Below are 22328 nucleotides of genomic sequence, written 5' to 3' on the forward strand. Positions count from 1 at the left end.
GTGTTTTGCCACGGCTACTTTCAGTTCGGCGCCCCTTGCTTTTCGGACTAAAGCGCTTAGGGCGCATTTAAATTAACTTTAATGGCGGGCCCATTCAGGGCCTCCCCTTCCCGCCATAAAGTCCTGCGGGAACTCCGACTCACAGCCCACGGGCCCCTCGAAAAGCCACATTTACGCCAAGTACTTAACAACTTTAATGAGCGGGGCATGGGAAAACTGGGAGGAGCCAGAAAAAACTGCTACATCGGGGGAGGATCCAAAGTAGCCAGCGCGCACTTAATACTAATGGCTGTCATTATCCTTTATCCTTTGGCTGTCGCAACAACTGTCTATCCACTAGTGCCCTCCCGCTCGCCCATCGCCCATCGTCCGTCTCAGTCGCCCTCGTGTACGTGTATTGTGGCTCTTTGTTTGCACGCACATTTATTAGGCAAACCAAAGCGCAAACTTCGCACTGCCGAAAATAGCAAAAAAAGCGAAAAAGCGAAAAAAGACAAGAACTCTGCTAAAACAAAGAAAAATTAACTTAACTCAATTTACAAAAACTTTTATTTCTATTTTTTTGGCTTGTTTTGTTAGCTGTTGACAAAAGGAAGGAAGGAAACGAAACGAAACGAAAACGAATTAAGCGCCAAGCAGGGCAAACTTTAAGTAGCTTTGTGCGAGAAAGTATTAAAATCACATTTCAAATGGCTCCGGAGGAGGAGGAAGTGGAGGTGGCCGGAGATTCCGCCTGCTCGAGTGTAAGTGGCCAAAGGGATTCCACAGCCAGCCAAGTGTCCTTGAGTCATATTTACTGAGCTGAAGCTACTACTCCCCTTGATTTTATTTTCATGTGCCAGCAATTTGCTTTCTTTCTCGAGCTCAAATTAATTTCCATAAGTCAGAGTCCACAACTTCGTAGCTTAAGTCGCTTAATATGTGATGGGCTCCATTTGAACAGGACTCTAAAAGTTTTGCGGCTTCTGTTGAAGTTTGGCCATGGAGCTCATATCAAGGAGCTGCAGATGGAAGCGTTTGAATGGCACTGCCATTAAATGGCTGACCTCGGCGCTCCAATATTGCAATTTCTGGCCACAGAGACCACTCGCTGCTATCCGTATCATTTTCAGGAACCTCGCAGCTGCATCTACACTCCATAATAATTTCACACGCCCTGTGTCGCGGTCGCTTTAATTAGCACGATTGCATTTTCAACACGTCCTGGCCATTCAGCTCGCACCTCGCATAGGCTGGCCCACATCTGCTGTCCACTGCCAGTCACTCAAACAATCGGTCACTCAGTCACTCAGTCGCACAGTCACTCAGTCACTCAGTCATTCAGTCGGTCAGTCGCTCATTATACATGATGTGTACTCAAACGTCGGTGCATATTTGATTTCGTCTCCGCATCCAGATGCATTGTGCAGCAGACTGCGGTTTGCTCCTCATCAGCTCGTCGCTGGCATGGAAACTATATGCGCATACGAGTGTATGGCGCCAAATCGGTGGAAAGTTGCAAGTAAATTAATCCGACTAATTAGCGCTCGGGGTTCCAAAGCAGGTAATTTGATCAAGTGCTCGAAATTAACACCATCCAGCTTGAGCTTCGCTTTAATTAGGTCTGGTATAATTAGATCGAGCTTTAACTGTGGTTTCCTGGCTACGAAGTAATGATTAAACATTACTCATATTAAGTTATAAATTGTATGAGCCATTAGCTAAAAAAGCCAAGAGTTGTACATTCAAATTGATTTATTTTGTTGAACAGCAGTAGCTACTTGAAAACTGCATATCTTAGCGTTCTAGGCCACCTGTGTGCTGCACAGCACACATCGATTGCCAGTCAACAAAAGATGCCCATGTGTTTACCTAAAGCTCCATTCAGAGTGCCCAGCCCCGCTGCCCCGCCTGGCAGCCCACGTTGCGTATACGTATTGGCAAACACAGAACACAAAAACCCAAAGCGAAGCCCCGAACGCCGCAGTATCCGTTCGCACGTCTCGTGGCAACAGTCATGTCTTAACGCCTGCACTCCAAGTCGAGCAGAATGAGTTGCGGATGGGTGTTCTACGCAGAGATCGTGGTGGTGGTGGTGGTGGTGTCCGTTTCGGTCAGCGGCCAGAGGACGCCGCTGATAGACTCAGTATGCCAGGTGGTGCAGCGGCAGCAGCTCCAGTGCCAAGTGCATCGCGTGGAGACCGCCGATGGCTACCGGCTGAGCCTGCACCGCATTCCCGCGCCCCAGAATCGTCGCTGCCCGCAGCAGCTGCGCCCCTTCCTCCTGATGCACGGCCTCCTGGGATCCGCCGGCGATTTCGTGTCGGCCGGAAGGGGCAGATCCCTGGCGCTGGAGCTGCATGCGCGCTGCTTTGACGTCTGGCTGGGAAACGCCAGGGGCACCACCCATTCGCGCGAGCATCGCACGCTCCGGACAAGCGACGCCCGCTTCTGGCAGTTCAGCTGGCACGAGATTGGCATCTACGACCTGCCCGCCATCGTGGATTACGTGCTGGCGCGGACGAGTCGCCGCCAGCTGCACTACGTCGGCCACTCGCAGGGCACCACCGTGCTCCTGGTCCTGCTCTCCCAGCGGCCGGAGTACAATGCGCGGTTTGCCAACGCCGCTCTGCTGGCTCCGGTCGCGTTCCTCCAGCACCTGAGCAGTCCGCCACTGCGGCTGCTGGCCAGCGACAGCGCCATGGTCACGGTGCGTATACTTGATGCGGGCTGCGCGAGTGATAAGCTCTGTCACTCGGCGGAGTACGCAGTGTGTCAGAGAAGATTAACATTGTAACTTGTTCCACTGGAGCAGCAAGAGCTCTTGCGAAAAACAAATAAATAGTAACAGGTGAAAGGAACAAGGAATAGGGAACAGGAAATAGAACATATTATATTTCAATTCAAAAGATAAAAGATGGCTTTTCCTCCGTGCAGCTGCTGCTGAACAAACTTGGCCTCCACGAGCTGCTCCCCGCGACAGCGCTGACCCGGGTGGGCGGCCAGTTCTTCTGCTCCGCCTCCCGGCCCACCTACGCCCTGTGCACCCTCTTCACCTCCCTCTACGTGGGCTTCAGCGACTATCCATTGGATCGTGTGAGTACGATTATATATGCGGGCCATAATTTAGCCAACAAAGCGCCCCGAACTTTTTTCCTCTTGTATGCAAAAGTTTTTATTGCACTCTGGAGTGGGACCAGCTCCCCTCTCCCCCTCTCACTCCCCCTCAAGGCCGCCCCCCAAAACTCCCGGAAACAGACAAACATACGTACTATCGAGGGCCGAATGCGAAAAACGGGGGGTGGAGGCCTTAGTTTCGGTAATAAAAGTTATTTGAATTTAAATGCGTAAGCGAGCTGCTCTGGCCGGGCAGGCTTCCTGGTGGCCAGCCGGTCCAGGACTATTGTGGATGCGGATTTAGGGGATTAGGAAGGGGTGATAAATGCCCAACTGAGCGGGTTAATTGGTGCGAGTGCACGAATGGCCCTTTTTCAGTAATCAAGTAACGTGTATCCACATTAAATCAATATGCAAAACGAAGTATATAAATCTTTTTAAGTCAGCTTAGTGTTCAACTGAATAGAAGTAAATATTAAACTTAAAATTATTAAAGAAATAGGTGCCAAATAGGTGCATATAGATCCCATATTACTTAGACAACAATTACTTAGAACAACTGAATAGAAGCAAATATTAAACTTCAAGAAATTGGTGCCAAATAGGTATGCAAATAGATCCCATATTTCGTAGAATTGAAAATGAGTACTTAGAGTATTTCCGAAAAGACTCTGTGCCCGCCATAAAGTGCAACCGAAAGGTGCAGCAAACTTTCCCCCTCCCCCGAAAACGCCGCTCCAGCTGGCGGCCAGCTAGAGTGTAACACACATTACGTATACGCCACGGTGCCTTGAACACTTTTTGTTTCCCGCGCACACGGTGCATTTAAATTTTGCTTTGCCGTGAAATATGGCAAATAAATCGCGACCGTGCAACGAAGGAAGCAACTTTATGGCTTATCTGTGTGTTCGGAGTGTTTTCGGGGCGCGTGCTCAAAAGGCTTACCATCCGGATCCGAGGTGAGTAGTTGGGCTGTTCTGGTGTGTTTTGGGGGCGGAATCAGGTCTGAATCGGGGTCGAACCTGGGTGCCAAGTGGCGCTTGTAAGTTATTAAAGTGGCGCTTTGGCCAATTGGCTGCGGCCCTGGACACAGCGATGCAAAGCGGGATTTTAGCTTTTTTAGTTGCCCGGAGAGCACAAATAAGGTTAGGAAGTTCCCGCGCACACAGTTCTCGAATCCTTTCACATATGCGGCCATAAATAAGCACTTCAGGCGTTGAATAATCCAAGGAATAAGCGGGGAGTGGAGGCCTGGGGTACACGTTTTAAATGCATTTTAAATAAACATGGGTAAAAGTTCAGTAGAGACCAAGGCGATTATTCAAACTATAGACTAAAACTATTTTCTTTGTGATTAGCTAGCTGAATAGAGTGTACTTTTAGTGCGAGTATCAGTGAAAACGTGTGTCTGTAAGAGAACTCCCCTCCAAAAAGTAGTTGCCAAACTGCAGTTTGCGAACTATTGTTTCCGATGCGACTGTTTAACTCGAAAACAAATTCCCGGAGCTACTGCCACTTGACTCGAGAGTCACAGATACTGTGTGCAGTCATAACCTCCACGAAAAAGTCAACAAACCAGATCCGGCAGCGGAAAATTGTTAAGCAAATACATGAAAGACGCCGAGCTTGGGCAAATGGAGCGAGGCGACACTTGCGATACTTGCGATACTTGCGACAACTGCCGAACATGCCACACCACCCAGATGGAGGTCCGAATAAATATTTGTGCATATTTAGTAACCCGGCGACCCTCCCACACCCACGACGCCCAAAGTTCAACACTCTTGGAAAACTGCAGTGCGTCGAATAAGATTGCAGCCGAAGTGCAGAAAAATACAAAATTCGAGATGTAGGAAAAATAAATGCAAGGGATGATGGCAAGGGAAACCAAAGGAAAAACTCGGGAAACACAAACAAGCTGGCGGCACAAAATTGCCAGTATTTGCCACAAGTTGCTGGCTGCCGCTGCCACTGCCGCTGCCTGCAAAAAGGAAAATGGTAAATGGGAAATGGTAAATGGGAAATGCAACGGCCAGGCGGAAAATCAAATAAACATCAAAACAAAAAATGTGTCGCCGCAGGACGCATGCAACGTTTCAATGGCTTGTCATGGCATTTTAAAGTCGGCCGATTTACATAAAATGCTATAACTGAGGGGTCGCAAAAAGTGGCCAGCATCACGGAGTCGGCAAAAAGGGGACTGATTTTTTCAGTTACTCTGTTTAAACAACGATTTTCGGATTTAAAGCGAATTTACAGAAAAGCCCACAAGCAAAACTGCCCAATTAAATTGATGAAGCTCTTCAGCCCCATTTAGTTTACAATCAGCTTTGCCTTTTCTGCGTGGGGTACTAAATTTAGAAGCCGCAAATAATATTATTTACAATTGTAATCGAGAGACTCATTAACGCATTACATTTTTGTGCTTAGCACTATAATTTGTACAGCCGATTTGTGGCACAACAAAAAGGTGCCTAGTAACAACAAAATAGGTTATCTATAGGTTGCACGTAGTGACATCTAGAGATTAAATATGAGCCCGAAACCAATAGTAGGCAAAAATACATACTCATTTTCGTTGCTTCTTTGAACTCCTTGCTTTCCTTAACCCATTTCCCAGCCAATTTCCCACGGCCCACACACTCACCTGTGTAAGCCACTTGCATCAGCATTTCGTTGGAGGGCTTTTCCGAGACCTGCCCCAGCCGCCTTTTCAAATCCGCTGGCAATTCAATCGGTATCAATATCAATATCAATCTCCACACAAAACTGAAGAGCTCACTGCACTTACCTTAATCAGGGGCTGGGAATGCGGCAAGTTAGCGAGTAAGCGAGTAAGCGAGAAAGCAGCTAATTTCAAAACAAATACCCGCAATATAAACTCAGCCGGCGCCGCCTCCGCAGGATCAAAGCAAGGACCTCTTGGCCTTTGGCCCGAGTCCTCGCTCCTGTGCCCGTTCATGTGTGAGTGGGCGTGTGTGAGTGCGAGTGCGAGTGTGCTTGTGTGCACTTCCGCATATGCTTTGTGTCGCAATGAAACGGAAATAGCAGCCTGAACACACACCGATACACACATGAGTGGTCAGGCGGGGCGAGGGGTCCTGTTTCCGGCGGCTGCTCATAAAATTAAAGCGATTCGGGAACTTAAGCCTAACAAAATGGCCTGCCTTCTCTTCCGTTGCCAGAGCATCTTGCCACGCATCCTGGAGACGACGCCGGCGGGCATCTCGCGGGGCCAGCTGCAGCACTTTGGGCAGCTCATCAATAGCGGTAAGTCGGATGCACTGCGAGAAATCGGTTCGTGTTTCAAGCATTTTTAGATATGATATACTACACCGCTCCCCGACATCACATTCTTCCAAGAGTAAGGAACTTTCGAAAATGTTTCAATCTGTACAGGGGGAAACAGAGGGAATTCTCCCTGTGCATGCCATCCCAGTGGGGTGGCGCATTAAATGGGACGCAGCCACCATTGATGAGTCTTTCGCTTCGTCCGCAGGCAAATTCCAGCAGTACGACTACCGCTCCCCCCGGCTGAATAGGCTGCGATATGGCCAGGCCACGCCCCCCTCGTACCAGTTGGCCAATGTGCGCCTGCAGCTGCAGATCTTCCACGGCAGCAGGGACGCGCTGTCCAGCCTGGCGGATGTGCAGCGCCTGGTCAGAGAGCTGCGGAACAGCATTACGCAGATGTATCAGGTGCCGGGCTATAATCACATTGACTTTATGTTCGGCTCCTCGGCGCCCCAAGTGGTCTTCCAACGCATTATTCAACAGGCCTGGCAGCTGGACGTGGCATTGGCGGCACTTTAAGGCAGCCAGCCAATGGATGCAACGAATGGGCAATGGACAACGAAACAGTTGCATCAAACGTGCGGACTGACAACGCTTGCCCTTTATTGAAATATTCTTAAGTCGCATTGATTTACATTTATATTTTGTAATACGAAAAACAATCTGAATCGAACTACAAAGAAAAACGTGGATAAACAGACCTCATAAGCTTGATACTTTACACTAAGCTATTGCGGTTATCAAATGTACATTGGTAATAGATTAACTGGAATAGTTTTCCTGCCTGTCAACATGCCGTCCTGCTCTGCTCATCCATTTGCTCTGCCAGGTGGGTGGATTGTATGGGGTTTCTTATTCGTCTGTGGGGGCTGTGATAATTGGATATGTTTTTGGGTCTCTGGGGAGTGACAGATTAGCTTAGTTCGAAGCCAGCGCCAGACTGTATGGCATAGAGCAGCTTTTCGCGCATTTGCTCGACAGTTTTGAAGGGCGGAAGCTTCAGCAGATTGGTGCAGGTGCTGGCCGTGGGCAGACGTTCCATATCTCCCGTGTTTTGGATAAAGAACGGTGGGTCCAGGTCCTGTCATGGGAATCCACGTAAGTAACACATGTTGGCTTAAAATACGATTCAATACCAACCTTAAAGCCCAACAACGGCGGCCTCGAGCAGCTGGTGACAAATTTTAGCAGCTGCCGGCGCTGCAGATCATCGAAACCTTCCAAAACCTCCCAGAATGCGACAATCGAGGGGTGCTCCGGAGTGAATTCACCGCCGTACTTGCAGTGCTTCTTTAGATCCTCCAAGTCAATGGGTATCTCTGCACCCGAGATGAGTATTTGCAGCTCCTTGTTGCTGAACATGTACAGCCATTCGATGGGCAGGACGTTGGACAGACCCTTTCGGAAGGCGTTGCAGTGACTGCGTATCTGCACGTTGAGCTTGTAATCAGCTATCAATTGCAGGTACTCAATGCGATTCGAGTTGGTCACGGGAATACTCTGGCCCTGAGGCTTCAGCTCCACGATCTGCGTCTGACCCAGCGAACTGCTTGCCACAGTGAAGTCCAAGTTTAATTCACTTACATCGCCTGAATAGTCTTTCAAGTAAAGTAGATTGCGGTACAGCTCCGGATCCAAGGAGGCCAACTGATGGATGTCCACATCGGCGTATTTACCAGCCAACTTGGTAAGGAAGAACTCGGCCAATGGCAGTTCGACCAAAAGGTTTTCATATATGGACTTGCCCAGGATGCGGCCAATAAAATAGTAGTGCTTCTCGTAGTCTTCGAAGAGATCGGCTACATTTGGATTGGGATAAAGCTTGTTGTCCGTGGTTACCCTGAATACGGAAGTAGAGAACATTGATCCAATGACTTCAATTTTTCAATAATACTCACATAAAGAACCCACGGTTGGGATCAAATGCAGTTTTAATCAGTTCCGAAAGAAACTCCCGAAAAACTCCACCACCATCGATGCCTGCCTCATCGAGTCCGAGCGAGGAAACGAACTGTATGCGGAATTTGACGCGCAGATCCGGTTCTAAAAGTAAATAATTAATGACCTGGTGCACTTAAAATCGTTAAGATGACACCTACCATTCTCCGGACGCAACTTGTCGAATGCGTCCTCGTAAAGATGCGACCGTCTGACAGTGATCAAAACGGATGGCCCTTGGAGAAAGGCTTGCATATTACCCTGCACCCGCATTTTGTTCGCAGCAACCAAGCTCTGCAGAATGCTGACCCGCTTGTTGAAGGCCACCACAAAGGGGATCTCGCGCAAAATGGTTATCGAGCGGATCTGTTTCGTGGACATGGGTGGCCCGTTCTCGAAGTCTTCCCGAGTGAAGTCTCGAATCGGCTGAAAGGGTCGTATTCCACGCAGACGACTACTATGGGTCAGCGGAAGATCTGTGGGCCTATCCAGTGGCAAGTCGAGCCGGGTGACGGTCCAGTGAGCCTCCGGACAGAACCCTAAACGCAGGTCGCGTGTATGGATCTGGTTGAGCACAAAGACGACCACATTGAGCAGGTTGGCCCAGATTTGTTTCTGATGCCGCAACTTCTTGTCGTCAGCCTCCGTGTGACCCAGGACCTTGCGGTAGTTGGCCAGATTGCTACGGGTCTCTGGAAATGCCAGCTCCACTAGGCCCATACTGATGTCCTTCAGCGTCTTGGACATTTGCACAATTTCCGCTATGGAAAAGGGCATGAGTCGCACGTGGTTGATGGTGGTCTGCACCTGCAGCAGCAACTTGTCCTCCACGAACTCGACATCATGCAGAGTGGGCAGCAGGCGTCCAAAAAGCATGCAGAAAGTAGCCAAAAGAGGAATAGTGCGATCCACTCCTTGATGTTTGGCTGCGTGAAAAACTCTCATGAGTAATTGTCTAATCAGATGGATTTAAATGTTACTCACGCACAACACCCTTGGAGATAAGGATTAGTGGAGCAGAGAAACCTAGTTGAGTGGACTCTGCAGCCAACTTAAACCACACAGCCCGAATGAATTTTGGAGTAAAAGCTAACGTATAGAGTAATCTAAAAGAAAGGACAATAGATTAGATATTGCAAAGGAATATTGTGCATTGACATCTCACTTGTACTCGAAGACCGCATGCTTGTTGTATATCATCAGGTTGTGACAGATCTCGCAAAGCGCATAGATGAGATGACTGTTTTCGATGTGCAGATCTAGCTGCTGAACAATAAAGTCCACCCGCTCCGTTTCGTTCAGTATGGCAATGGACTCCAGTAGACAGTCGCGCTCTTTGACACTCAGTTCTCCGGTAGTCCGACAAGTCTGTTCCATATCGTAGTCCAGAGCACGAACCGATGGCAGCTCTCCATCCTCTTCATCCGAGTCCTCGGAATCGTCATCGCTGTCCCTGTGACGATGTGGGGCATTGGCATGGCAACGAAGCGTAGACTTGGGCAGCTGCAGAATGTTGGGCATCATTTCGGCAATGAGGCGGACGTAGACCACTAGCAGGGGGCTCTGCTGCAGGGTGGCTAGTAGAGATAAACGATTACTGATGGCTACTGATAATATTGATATAAGGCAATTCTTAGCAACTTACCCAATTGCCTACGATCGAGAATCATGAGGGAGTTTAGTAGAAACGACGAGAAAATCGAGTCAACCCGCTTAGTCTTGTGGTCCGTTTCTGCACCGTGGAAGAGAAAGCTGCGTCGGCTAGACGTGCTGTCCGACTCCACTGGTCCAGCTGCCTCCAGTGTGTTGAAGAGCGAACGCATCAGCAAGTCAAATGGGAAGTCCACATTCTGCGCAAAGCAGGGTAGCACAAAGTATCGCAGAGGATCCGTGTGCGGCGTGGCCAAGATGTCCCGAATAAAGTTCTGGCAAACCGCCATCGACATAGAAGACATCTGGCCGCCGGCGGAAGCCCTTTTGGCCACTTCCAGCGGACGTAGCAACAACTGGAGCAGGGCCTCAGCCAGCGGACTAGGGGCTTGCACAGTCTCTCCGTCCAGCGGCGGACACTTGTCGTCCAGCAGCCGTCGCAGTCGCACAAAGTAGTTACGAGCAATCAGGAAGCCAAAGACGCGCTCGAGATACTGAAACAACACAGCCTCATTCTCCATATAACGCTGGACAGAGGACACGGTGGTAAAGGTTTCCAGCATGCGTAGAGGAATGGCCTGGGGCGTGTGCGACAGGCTGAGCTGTAGCAGGCAAGTGTCCAGCAGCCTGCAGAGTCTCAGAAGCCACAAAGAGTCCGGGGAGGAATGCTGCAGAAGACGAGCGGGCTGGCGAAGGATCTGCTGACAGACCTCGATCTATGGGGGATTGGGAACAGTATTAGAGAGGTACATAGAAAGGGAGCACCAAAAGGTCCCTACCAGTCGCTCGCTATCCTTGGCCTCCCGGATGCTGTAGAAGAAGTTGAGGCGCCGCAAGAGGAAGGTAAGGCTCTCATCCTCCACGATACGATCCTTGTGACCCATTAGGTAGACGTCGAAAGCCTCCCGTTCCGCCCGCTTGCGCCGCTGGCGGTGGATGAAGGAACGGGCGTAAGACTGCAGCACCACCGCCCCGTTCTCCTTCTGACGCAGCTCATTGCGCTTCTGGCGCTCCAGGGCCGCCTTCCGGATCACAGTGTCCCGGTCGCAGGTGTGCGAAGCTCCGCCCAGACTTTGCACCGGCCTGCGGCGGTACTCGCCGTCGAATCCGAACATGACGCTGCGCTTTTGGTTTGCTTTTGTGCCTGGATCGGATTGAATCCACCAGCCTTTTGGTTATACTTGCTCAGTCGACGCTCCTCCGCATTCTTCACCTGACTGCGGCGGCGGTCGGAATGCTGAGATTCCGCGGTGGCTGTGCTGCACTTGCTACCCGATTGGAAATCAACTGTTTTACACGGGTTTCCTGTCGATACAATCAAATTCAAAATGCGTAAAATCCCAATTTGCCAATGATTTGTATATTTCTCTTGTATATTTCGATAGCAAGTTATCGACAGCTGGCCCAGCACTGGCCTGAAATGACTGGCAGGTTGTCCATCCCTAGTCGACGGCGCGTTCCAGTTTCCCGTTTCGAAGTGTGAAAATCAGTAACCAAAACTAACAGTATTTATTCTTTTAATAATTTCAAAACTCAGTAGTTCTCAAAATTGAACGTTTCAATTTTACGTTCACCTACGTTGACAATAGAATCCGCCGATCTCGGAAATATTGCATGCCATTGAAATCCGATTTCAAATGTTCGCTTGACCAGACCCGCCAAAGTGGTGGTTTAATGAATTAACAATAAGGAATCCATTTGCTGTATCTTCACAATGTACAATGTACATAGCACATGTGTGCTATCACTTAATTACGCTAATAAATGCCATGAAAACTATCGACTAATCCAAGCACCAATTTCCTTTGCAATGCACAACGTTGTCTTTAATATGATTTGAGTCCGTGGATGTATACAATCATTCGTTAAGATGAGTAAAATGTTTAAGCCTAAACCAACTAATTAGTAGCTTCTGTTGTGTTTCGGTTAGCAACTAATGAAAGAGTACATTTCAGACCAAATTCAGGAACTGCCTGCGGAAATTACAGCGAACTCTGCTTGGCGGCCTCCATGTTCAGCTTGTGCTGCTTCTCGATGAGGGCGAGCAGGGTTCTGGGCACGTCCATGGTCTGGTCATCGACGAGCACTATGTCGAAGGTGTCCATGTACTTTTCCATGTTGGCTTCGACGTGGTGGAAGAGGAAGCCGATTTTCATGATGTGCGAGGAGGCAGGCACCCCGGAGGCCATGTCCGCATCCCCAATGGAGTCCCCCATGACTATGATGTGGTCCCTGGTGTGCACCAGGTCGTAATACTCGCTGGACTCATTCAGCACGGTTTCGTTCTTGTTGAAGGTGTGAATCATCGGCTGCTGAAAGCCATCAAGAACGCCATCCCTAAACTGAAGGAAGTTGGAGACTACCTTTACATTCGGATGCAAAACGTTGGCCTGGCGGAGCACAGAGACCACCGAGTTGCCCAGGCCGGCGGAGAAGACCAGCGTGGGGATGTTCAAGCGCTGGAGGTCCGCAAAGAACTCGTGGGTTCCGTCACGTAGCGCATGCTTATACTTGCTGGCTATCTGATCTATTTCCGACTGGTCGAAAGGGAAGCCGCTGGCGAGCTCGCCAGACTTGGTCCACCACTCGATCATGTACTTCACCTTCACGGCGATGGGCATGTGGGGATCGATCTCGATGGGCCGGTACTTGTGGTACAGCTTGTCCGTCTCCGCCTTGAAGTTCTTCGGCAGCGACTGACAGGAGTTGAAGATCTCGAAACTGGAGGGCACAGCTCCACCGTCCTCCATGCGCTGCTTTGTGATGGTGTAGTCGAAGTCGGATACGATCTGCATGCGCTCTGGTCCGCCGAAGACCAGCTCGTTGATGATGCGCTCCACCTTCGCCGGGTTCCGCATGCGGCAATGGTCCTGAATGAGGGCCGGAATGTCCTGCACCCGAAGTCTGCCGCCGGCAGGCTCTCGCTTCTCGTCACAGCCCATCTCTTGAGCAGTCTTCTCTTCTCGTTTAGCAGCTCAGAGGTCTTTTCCTAACAACGGTGGCAGAGTATCTGCATTCTGCACAAATCGATTGCCGAAGTGCGCTGACCATTCACCATTCGATATCTTCGAAATCTTTAGGCAATCGATGTAGTTGTGCTTATATTGGCGATCGCCTGTGTTGGTAGCTCTATATGTAGGGCTGACCTTGGAAGTGTGTTTCGCCCACTTTCCACTTTGGTGCAGCGTTCGCAGTTATCAGCTGGCTATCGAAGCTCCGTGGTGACAAGCTTTTATTTATATAGGTGATACCCATAAGTGGGTAAAGCACTGCGTAAACAATGGATTTAGTTTTAACGACGTTTGCTTACTTCCCGGTTCACATGCCAAGCAGCTGTTCGCATGCGAAACGCTTGGGATTTGGAACGGACAATCAGCTGGCCAGAGCGCCAAATTCGAAATGTGCTCTCTTGATTTCGACCAGTGAGCATTGTTGACATTTTGTTTTTCCAGTGATAAGCGTAAAAGTTCTTTTCATGTACTTAAATTTAATATTTTCAATTTCAGTTTACAAAGATTAAAACTCATGCGGCGTGATAATGGAACAGAAAGTGGCCTTTCCAACTGAACAATTCTATACATCATTAAAGTAACTAATTGCTTATGATAATGATAATAATAATAACAAAGTATTCTATAACTAAACAGTTTACATATTTAATATGTATCCGTATCCGAAAAATGTGATGAAATAACCGCTCAATCCTCGATTACGATGGCAGCAGGTGACTGCTGATTCCTTGATGGCACCTGTTTATTGACCTGATCCAAGGCATGGAACTTCCACTGGGCCGGCAAAAACTCCTTGAGTTTAGGATCCTTCGCCACATGGCTGCAAGCATATTGATGGATACATAAATAACCTTTTCTTTTTTGGAAGGATTATGCGCACACTCACCGACTGAGAAAACTAGCGACTAACCCGAATGTTTTGAAGCGAAGTAAGCCATGCTCAGGTATCTTGACCACGAAGTCGGAGCCCTGCACCTTGGCGCGGAAGCGCGGCAAGCCCTTGGCGGCCAAGATGCCGTAGCAGATCTCTTCTTTTGGCAGCTGAGCTGTGGATACGTTGAGGAGACTTTGGCCAGAAGCTTTAACCGAATCCGGACAGGCAGCTGCAGGAGGATGTGCTGGCAGAGATTGTCGTGGTGGCAGGTGGTCCCCAGCAGCTGGAGGCTTTGTTGGCAGCAACACACGAGCGGATGGCTCTGCCAACGTAAGCAATTTGGGGGTTGAAACTTCAGACGTCTTGGCTGGCAAGGAAGGGCGTGGTGTCGCTACTGGTGGTTTGGCATTCACCGGCAGGGATTTGCGACCGGCAGCCGTGGCTGGTTTCGGATAAAGCCTGACCAAAGTGTTCGGTCCTGTTGCACCGGGTCGTATAGGGGGTAATCCTTTGGAAACAGTGGTCGATTGTGGCCTGATTACCGGCGCTCGGGCCACCGGAACTGTGGCCGTTGATGGTCCCGCCTTGGTTACTTGTTTATGAATCCCGGTAATGGCGATGCGCTTGTTGTTGCTGCCACTCAGGACGGATTCGCGTTGCAAAGTCTTGTCGTCGGGACTTTCCAACTTGGTAATCGTGATGCCTCCAGGAGTTAAAGTGTTTCCACTGCTCAGTAACTCCTGGAGTGACTCGTTGATCTTGGAGTATGCTACTTTAGCTGTTTGCAAGTGTGAAGAGGAACCGGTCGTGACTGTTTCGGGATCACTTTGCGACTTGGTTACCTGGACCTGGGGTGTCAGGTATTGAGTGGCGGGAGCCGTGTCCCCAATCTTTGCGGGCACGTTTGCAATGAACGGCATGAAGGCACCACTCAAGTGGCATGCGGTCACATCTTTGGCAGGTCGTGGGGATAGTTCTACTGAATCTGAGAGCGTTATTTGCAGTGCGTCACTAGAAGGCAATGTTTGTATAGTGAAGCATGTGCGGTCCGCTTCCTGCTTAATGTCCTTCACTGCCTGCTGATCATCCTGCTCATCGATAACCAATTGTCTCTCCACGTCATCATCTTCCTCATCACTATCGATGATCACCACCGGTGGCACGTCTTCTTCACTTTTCTCTATTTCCACGGAAAGCTGCGACGGAATTTTCACCACATTTAGACCAGAAGTAACAATGGAATTTTTCTGTTGCGCTGCCAGCCTTGCCGTCGACTCCGTGTCGATCTCAAAGTGCACTTGCCCATTTATGTGCAGCACCCAGAGCGCCATGCTTCGGCGATGGCGTTGAACAGGAATGGAGTGCTCGCGCTGGTAAACCTCGCGCAACATCATCTTCCGATCGACACTCTGTAGTAGCACCAGAACCGGCGGCGGCATGTCTAGGCTCAGCGGTCCAAAGTAGATCTTCTTCTTGGACGACGGCGTCACGAAGGCATCGTACGGCGCATTGGGAAAGAACTGAAGCTTCACCACCTTCTGCCTCTCCTCGGCCACCTGCATCACGCTGTGAATCCTGGTCAGCGAGATCATATCACTAAAAGAGGGCACGAAGATGTGGGAAAAGTCATCAAAGATGTCGAGCACCACCCAACGGTGGTCTGTCTTATGCAGCTCGGGGATTTGCAGTTCATCGACATCGTTGTGGTTAACCTTTCTAAACTCGATATTACTCCGGATTCCAGTGGCGCTGTTTTTGCTTTTAGTAGAGCCTGAGCTAGTCTTGGTAGGTCCGACAGAAGGAGTAGAAGCCACAGAGCTTAAAGCTCCAGCTGACGCAGTAGATGCTGCTGGAGACAGCGTCGCAGTTTCAGGACCACCTGCTGCAGCTGGTTTGGAACACTTTGCCATTGAAGGCACACTGGATGACGTGTCTTCGCCCTGAGACTTTCGCTTAAGGTCCCGTGAGCGGTGCTTCATTAGTAGCGAGGCTGAAGGCGGAACATCTGCTGACGGACTGTTCAAGGCTTCAGAGGCTAAGCTGCCCCCGCTCTGCAGCTTCTTCTGGTGTTCCCGGATGCGCTGCTTCACCAGCAGCGAGCACAGCACATTGATCTTCTTGGTGAGCAGCGGATGAGACATCGGCGTGGGCTTTGTGCAGGCATTGCCTTCCATGTGTCGCAGAAAACCCTTGACTAGCCAGAAACTCTGCCTGCCCTGCATCACAACTGCAAGACGGTTGGTGTTTTCGTTCCGCGTGGAATTCATCAGCATTCGAGCCATCAAGGGCAGTGCCTGGGGATCCGGTGCAAACTTGGTGTTAACAACTCCGATTGCACCGCACACAGAGGGCATCAGATTGGTCGTGGTAGCCGCCAGAAAGCTGTGAGTCTTCATTTGAACGTCCCAAATAAATACGAACCCGGATTCAAAGGCAGCAAGAAAATTCGTCCACTTGATAATGCAAAGAATCTCCTCGTTGGGCGACGGGATTATTTTGCTCTCACGCTGCAGAGCCAGGTCAATATCCTGCATCTTTTTGCTAACCAAGGTATTCATGTTCTTGACCACCTCGTTGTAGAAGGACCGGAAATTGGGGGAATCCGTGTCCGTGGAACCATGTGCCGATCCCGTGGCTGCAGCAGCTGCAGCTGCTTCGTTCGCCATTTCAGAAGCAAGAACGTCCACCGAAGCGGCATTTAGGGAATAGCACGCGGCGATGCGGGGCACTTGAATGTCCAACTTATGAACCGCCTTCTCTTGTGCAGGAGGCTCATCCATTTGCAGTTTAATGCGCTTGACAGGAGTCGGACCCTTGGTGGGGGTTTCACTCTTCATCTGGCACACGCTAGCATCGCTGACATCGGAATCATTCCGCACTTCTATGCCGGGAGTTTTCACAGTCTTCTTGGTCAGCAGCTCTCGCTTTCGTTGCCGATCGATTTCCTTGCGATAGTAAATGACGGCACTCTGAATGCGCAGCCTAAGCAGCTCATCCGTCTCTGAAGTCTCCTGGCGAGCTATTTGGTTCCGCACACGTTCCGCCCGTCTTTGGTTTAAGCGCTGGTAAGACTTCTTGGGAATGGAAATGGCTCGCCGGCAGAGATATGGACGCGAACGGAAGTAGTTGAAAATGGTATCCAACTCAATTGACCTTTGGATAGGAAACTCATCGTTGAACAGGGAATCAGCTGGTTTCGGCTCTTGTTTGGGTTCAGTCTTGTCCGGAAAGCTCTCCACTGCCTGAGTCTGTGGATTCGGATCCTCTTCGATCGTCTTAGGCTCCAGCTTGGGTTTGGGCTTCCTTTCCTTTCCTTTCTTCTTCGTCGAAGTCTCCTCCGGCGGACGCTCGAAGCTGTAGTGCGCCCTGACGGCCAGATCTGGATTAAAGTGGGTCACTGGTGCGTTCCACTGTTCCTTCTCGATAACCACAGGCTTGCCATCTGGAGATTCACCGCCACAGAAGCACTTATATAGCTGGTGGGTCATGCAGAACGTAGCCAAGTTCTCTACATTCGACAACCGTCGTAGTCCCACAAAGCAATGCCTCAGCTTGGCCAGGTCCGTGTCCTTCACAAAGCACGGCTGGCTTAGAACAGGAGCCGTTATCTTTGCACTGGCAGCGGCAGCTGCAGCTGCAGTAGCTGCAGCCGCTGCGGCGGCCGCAGCAGCAGCGGCGATCTTCTTCTGCTTCTTGGTTGTCGGCGATACCACATCCTTTTCCTCCTCGTCGAACATGGTGTCATCGAAGTCCTCATACCGCTTCGGCGCCTTTGTGCAGCGTCGCTTCTTGTCGCCCTGCGACTCATTGATCAGCAGCGTCTCGTTGTCGGTGAGCACCAGCGTAGAGGTAAAGTCCTTCTCCATCTTAGCCAGTCGTGCCGTGGCCTTGCGGCGCAAGTTGAAAGCATCTTCGTTGGAAAGTCCGCGCCCCTGTGTAAAAATACGATCTGTTACTGTATAGTCACATAAAATGGTAATATATTGAGTATTACATCTGCAGCTTCCACGCGCATGACACGGCCCTGCTCTGCACTCAGACAACGGCAATCCAGAACACACTCTGCCCTGCCGCAGTGATCCCGCACAGGTAGCTCTGTACCTGCCAAGCTGGCGCATAGGCAGCCCAGCTGACAGTGATCCTTACTGCAAGGTTTGTTGGCTGGAGAAGGAAATAATCTTGATTTACTATCTATAACAGGTAGTAATAAGACAATTTACCATCTGCTTTTCTAGCAGCAGCGTCTATGATGGTGGCATTTAATCGCCTCAGTTCGTTGGCCAGGCGCTTTTGCTTGTTGGGCAGTCGCTTTGGCTTGGCGCCCGACTTATCCGTGTCCTTGCTAGTCTCCTCCTTCGCGGGACTCAGATCGGAGGACCTGGGTAACGAGCTATCACCTAAAACATCCGGGTCATCGCTTATGAAACTGTTCTCGCTGCAGCTGATGGCCACCGTGTTGATCATATCGTTGATCATGTCTGCGCAAGCCAGAAGCTCGGCATCCGGCATGACTGGAAGCATTTCTCGAAAAGCGAACTCTTGTAGCTTATTGGGCTCCTCTTTAAAGCTCTTGTCTAGGTGCTCGGATCGGTCCACTACGCGGCGTACGAGTATGTGATTCCGATCATTGAGATAGGGAATAACGAAGGTGAAGCTCTTTCGACGACCGGCTGGTGTTTGGGCAGCCTGCTCCTCCGCATCCTTCATGTTGGCGGGCGGCGCCTGCAGCGTAGATACACTAAACTCGGCCCACTCCCGCGTTATGTCGTGGTGGGGCAGTATGTGCTGCAGGTACCGCTTAGCGATTTCGTCCAGTGGTCGGCCCAGCTGCGGCATCACATCAAGCTGCACATTTGGCATGCTTACCACGGCCATGCTGCCACCTGCGAGAAGCAACGCGGCCGTGTCATCGTCCAGCGGCCTCTGTAGCGGTTTCTTGGACAACGGGCAAGGGCGGAAGATGGCGGGCAGCGGATACTGGTTGAGGATCTTGGGGTTCCTTGGAGGGCTCACTCTTGTGGGAATCACTTTTAGTTCCTGCCGAATACGGGCATCCAAGCACTGGCTGCTACACTTCAGTTCCTCCACTTCCTTGAGACTGAGTCTGCTAGTGTACGGAGATTTCTCGCGCTTCAAATTGTTGCCCTGGGCGCCCGGCAGACGCACCATCTCCCCGTCCACTTGTATTACCTGGAAAATAAGGAGTTGATTGATAAAAGTCCAAATATAAGTGTCCTTCAAAAACCCACCTGATAGTAGTAGTTGGAGTGCTCGGTGGCCACATAACTGGCCGCCTGCCAACCCTGGCGGGTAAACGGCATTTGGGAGTCGGAAGCCTGAAGCGCTTGCATGGCCCCGATTTTCACCTTTCGCTGGCGCTGCTTCCGCTGCAGCTCTCTGTATACATTGGCTTCGTTGTTGATGATTCCCATCTTCTGGTTCTTGCAACGCTGCAAGTACTGCCGCCTCTCCGCCACCGTTCTCAGACGCTGCAGTGCCTCCGGAACGGCTGGCATGTCCATCGGTGGCGGCATGCTGTGCGAAGTAACCTGACCATCGTGCCCCATGGGCTCGAGCAACTTGTCCTTATCGTCTTGCTGCGAATCCGAGTCATTGATATGGTGCTCCCGCATGTATGCATCGAGGGATTCGCTAACGAAGGCGGAGTTTCCCTCCGTGGTCTTGCATTTATTCGGCACCAGCGGCGTGAGCAGCATGCCCGGCTGATGAACGCTCTCGTCGAAGCCCACGAAGTCTTCGCTACCCTCGTCCTCGGATGTGCACAATGTTACCGCACTGGGTTCAGTGGGCATGTTTTCCACCCGCGCAAAGTTCTTAACGCGCACCTTACTGATTAGCATATCCAGAAACTTACTGCCGCCGCCGGCCTTTTCAGCTTTGTCTGTCTTCTCGGCACTGGAGCAAGTGCTGGTCTGGCCACTTTGCTCCTTGCTGGGCGTAGCCGGGGTTGGGATATCCTCTGAGGAGCCGACTTGCGTGGGCGACTTTGTGGGTGTCCTTTCGGCAGCCTCCTTGGATGGCGCTGTATCCAGGCGATCATCGCTATCATTAATGACCCTGGCTTCCTCGGTGATATCAGGCATCTGCTTAAGCTTCTTATGTGGAACCTCCGCAGTGGCAGTTGTTTCTTCGATGAGCGACAGACTTCTCTTGCCCGTTTTCAGCAGCTCCAGTTGCTGCTTCATCTGCTTGGAGAGCTCCTCGGCTCCCAGAGGTTCTGCCACGCGGTACACCTCCGTCTCTTCATGCTCTACGATTCTGCCCATCTTTTTGTAGTAACTTACTAGGCTGCTGGACCACTGGCGCACGTTCTGCAGGCGGCGCTTGATCATCCGCTTGAGCCGCGGATCGAAGAGCAGGATGCGGACTCGCCGGATGATGCGTACGCGGTGGGTGCGCCGCCGGCGCCAGGCATAGTTTCTGATGACACAGCGGGGACTGAGGGCGTACACTATGAATCTCTCGACATTCCACCAGTTGCTCTGCAGGAAGCGCTTGGACACGGGATATTTTCGCTTGAGGTGCCGGTATTTGATCAGTTCTCTGCCTTTTAGTATGATTGGGGGCAGTTCGTAAGTCATGCTGTGGGGAAACCGGAAAAAATCATTAATGCGCGTTGTCTAAATTTTAACCTCAAAATCCAGGATGATGGATAGTGCTAACTGCACTCTTAATTAATGCGGGTTTACCAACACTGGCCGGAAAATAGTGTGATCTCCGCCAATACAACACTACAAATCTGTGCCAAATTCACATTAAAAACATCGATTTTTTCATAAAGGACTGTGAGTTTTGCACTTTAGGTGCTGGAACTACATAATTCTGTCTCCAAATAGTGAGACACTGCCAAAAAAAAACATCAGATACACACACAGGTTGTCTTTGACATTAAAATAAATGACTAAATTACTTAATATTTATACTACGCACTTTTTCCAACAGACTTTCTATCACAGAAACGGTGTATTCACGATTGTTGTTGTTGGCTTAGCGCCTTTTGCCGCACCCCCACACAAACAAAAACGCGATGCGTTGCGATGCGAAGAGCAGCATCAAAACATGCTGGCTTTGATTTTCTTGGCACTTTTTCTTGACTGCGAGCAGTGGCCAGTGCTTCAGTTGAATCAGTTCCAGGACGGATTCATCTTCCAGTTGCACTGAAGTTCGCCAGCCACACTCAAGTACACAAGGCACTGCGATCAGATCACAAAATAATCCCGATTCCGACTTAGCGTCACCGCCACACGCGTGCTTGCGAGTGTGTGTATGAGCCCATGTGTGAGCTCTGGCCGCTGTTTACTTCCAGGCATTTCCCGGGAACGAACGGCATGGACTAGCGGCTGTTGTTGTTTTTTCAGCAAGATTCTTAAGGAGAGGGGGTGGCGCACGTGCGTCTTTCGATTACCGATAAATGGGTTACGCGAATATGTTGGAAAAAGACGGCGAGAACTTCGGAAAATGTCCTGTTTTTACAACACTCAAAATAATATACAATTTAGCTATCTGAAGATAGGTAATAACTGGTGTTATTACATACATATATATACATATATGTGCGAATAGTTATTACATATGCTGCCCAGAAAGAATAAAAGAAAAAACTGTTTTTTCGCAACACTAATTCTAAGGGCTCTTCTGAGAACTACCAACTCCAAATGAAACTGAAATAACTTTAAGCGAATTCCATGCAAATTATTTAGAGCCACCGATATTCTACCTGCTTTGTTGCTCAATTAAAATCGTTATTCGATTTTCAACTATTCATCCTCTAAAATATAAAACCTTTGGTATGGGTTTCATGATATTGAGTGCATTTGATTAATTCAGCACACCAAACGGTTATTTTAAAATCAACTCCCGGTATTGCGGAAAACTAATCAATAACCTCAAAGTTAAAATCCAACATGGCGGCGCAATGGATACAAACGCACACGATCGCATGCGTCACTCAAAAGCACCCTCTACACTCCGCACGAAATCTCGCACGCCGGCAAATGTCCTGCTGCATCACAATTTAGCAGCTTTTGGGGACCACATACCTGCACTGAGCGCCACGTATTCGAATCTGTTGGTTCGCCGGCACTTGGTAATCCGCAACTGGGCAACAAAGTTTGAAATTACTTTTACAATTAACCTGCTGCTCTCGCTGACAACGCGACGGAAAAAAAGCATAGGCGAATACATACACAAATAGTGACAGACAAACACACTGCGATAAATCCAACATGGCGTCCGATAGGCAGAGCGGCAAGGGATGTCGGAATGGAACGCAGAGCTGCTTAGGTAGGCAAAAACTCAAGCTGATATTTTCGGGTCCGCGAAAAACGTGTTTGTTTATACATTTGAACAAGCCGACCACAATCAAGCATTACCCATACGATAAGAAGATCGATATAGCAACTTGATTTTTCTCATACACATGTCGGTGTGGTTAGATTCTCCAT

General features: G+C 49.9%; 4 protein-coding genes across 6 annotated transcripts; 1 reads left to right on the top strand and 3 right to left on the bottom strand.

Annotated features, from left to right (window-relative positions):
• The first annotated feature begins 1964 nt into the window (after positions 1–1964).
• Positions 1965–7052, top strand: LOC6547777 (lipase 3). 2 transcript variants are annotated; one of them, XM_001976536.3, is made up of 4 exons: positions 1965–2689; positions 2917–3075; positions 6282–6366; positions 6596–7052. In XM_001976536.3, the coding sequence occupies exons 1-4, from the start codon at positions 2030–2032 to the stop codon at positions 6907–6909; spliced, it is 1218 nt and encodes a 405-aa protein (XP_001976572.2). In that variant the 5' UTR covers positions 1965–2029; the 3' UTR covers positions 6910–7052. The 2 variants fall into 2 exon arrangements, with proteins under 2 accessions (XP_001976572.2, XP_026837031.1); XM_026981230.1 differs by lacking the exon at positions 6282–6366 and having other exon boundaries at positions 1976–2689; positions 6596–6682.
• LOC6547776 (ubiquitin-protein ligase E3C) lies at positions 6965–11509 on the bottom strand. The gene is made up of 8 exons (XM_001976535.3): positions 10758–11509; positions 9974–10694; positions 9494–9905; positions 9313–9434; positions 8490–9254; positions 8289–8433; positions 7531–8230; positions 6965–7471 (listed from the first exon to the last, which is right to left on the bottom strand). Exons 1-8 carry the CDS (start codon positions 11091–11093, stop codon positions 7304–7306), a joined length of 3369 nt encoding a protein of 1122 aa, XP_001976571.1. The 5' UTR covers positions 11094–11509; the 3' UTR covers positions 6965–7303.
• A 268-nt stretch (positions 11510–11777) lies between these two features.
• Positions 11778–13329, bottom strand: LOC6547775 (7-methylguanosine phosphate-specific 5'-nucleotidase). Its single transcript, XM_001976534.3, has one exon. The coding sequence runs from the start codon at positions 12918–12920 to the stop codon at positions 11961–11963; it is 960 nt and encodes a 319-aa protein (XP_001976570.1). The 5' UTR covers positions 12921–13329; the 3' UTR covers positions 11778–11960.
• Positions 13330–13445: 116 nt separating this feature from the next.
• On the bottom strand, positions 13446–22101 carry LOC6547774. 2 transcript variants are annotated; one of them, XM_015157200.2, is made up of 6 exons: positions 21924–22101; positions 19113–20466; positions 18084–19053; positions 17858–18024; positions 13876–17795; positions 13446–13809 (listed from the first exon to the last, which is right to left on the bottom strand). In XM_015157200.2, exons 2-6 carry the CDS (start codon positions 20463–20465, stop codon positions 13677–13679), a joined length of 6543 nt encoding a protein of 2180 aa, XP_015012686.2. In that variant the 5' UTR covers position 20466; positions 21924–22101; the 3' UTR covers positions 13446–13676. The 2 variants fall into 2 exon arrangements, with proteins under 2 accessions (XP_015012686.2, XP_001976569.1); XM_001976533.3 differs by lacking the exon at positions 21924–22101 and adding an exon at positions 20815–21280.
• Between the last annotated feature and the right edge of the window lie 227 nt (positions 22102–22328).

Source organism: Drosophila erecta, unplaced genomic scaffold, assembly GCF_003286155.1.
Source record: "Drosophila erecta strain 14021-0224.00,06,07 unplaced genomic scaffold, DereRS2 tig00000092-arrow-pilon, whole genome shotgun sequence".
Taxonomy (NCBI): domain Eukaryota; kingdom Metazoa; phylum Arthropoda; class Insecta; order Diptera; family Drosophilidae; genus Drosophila; species Drosophila erecta.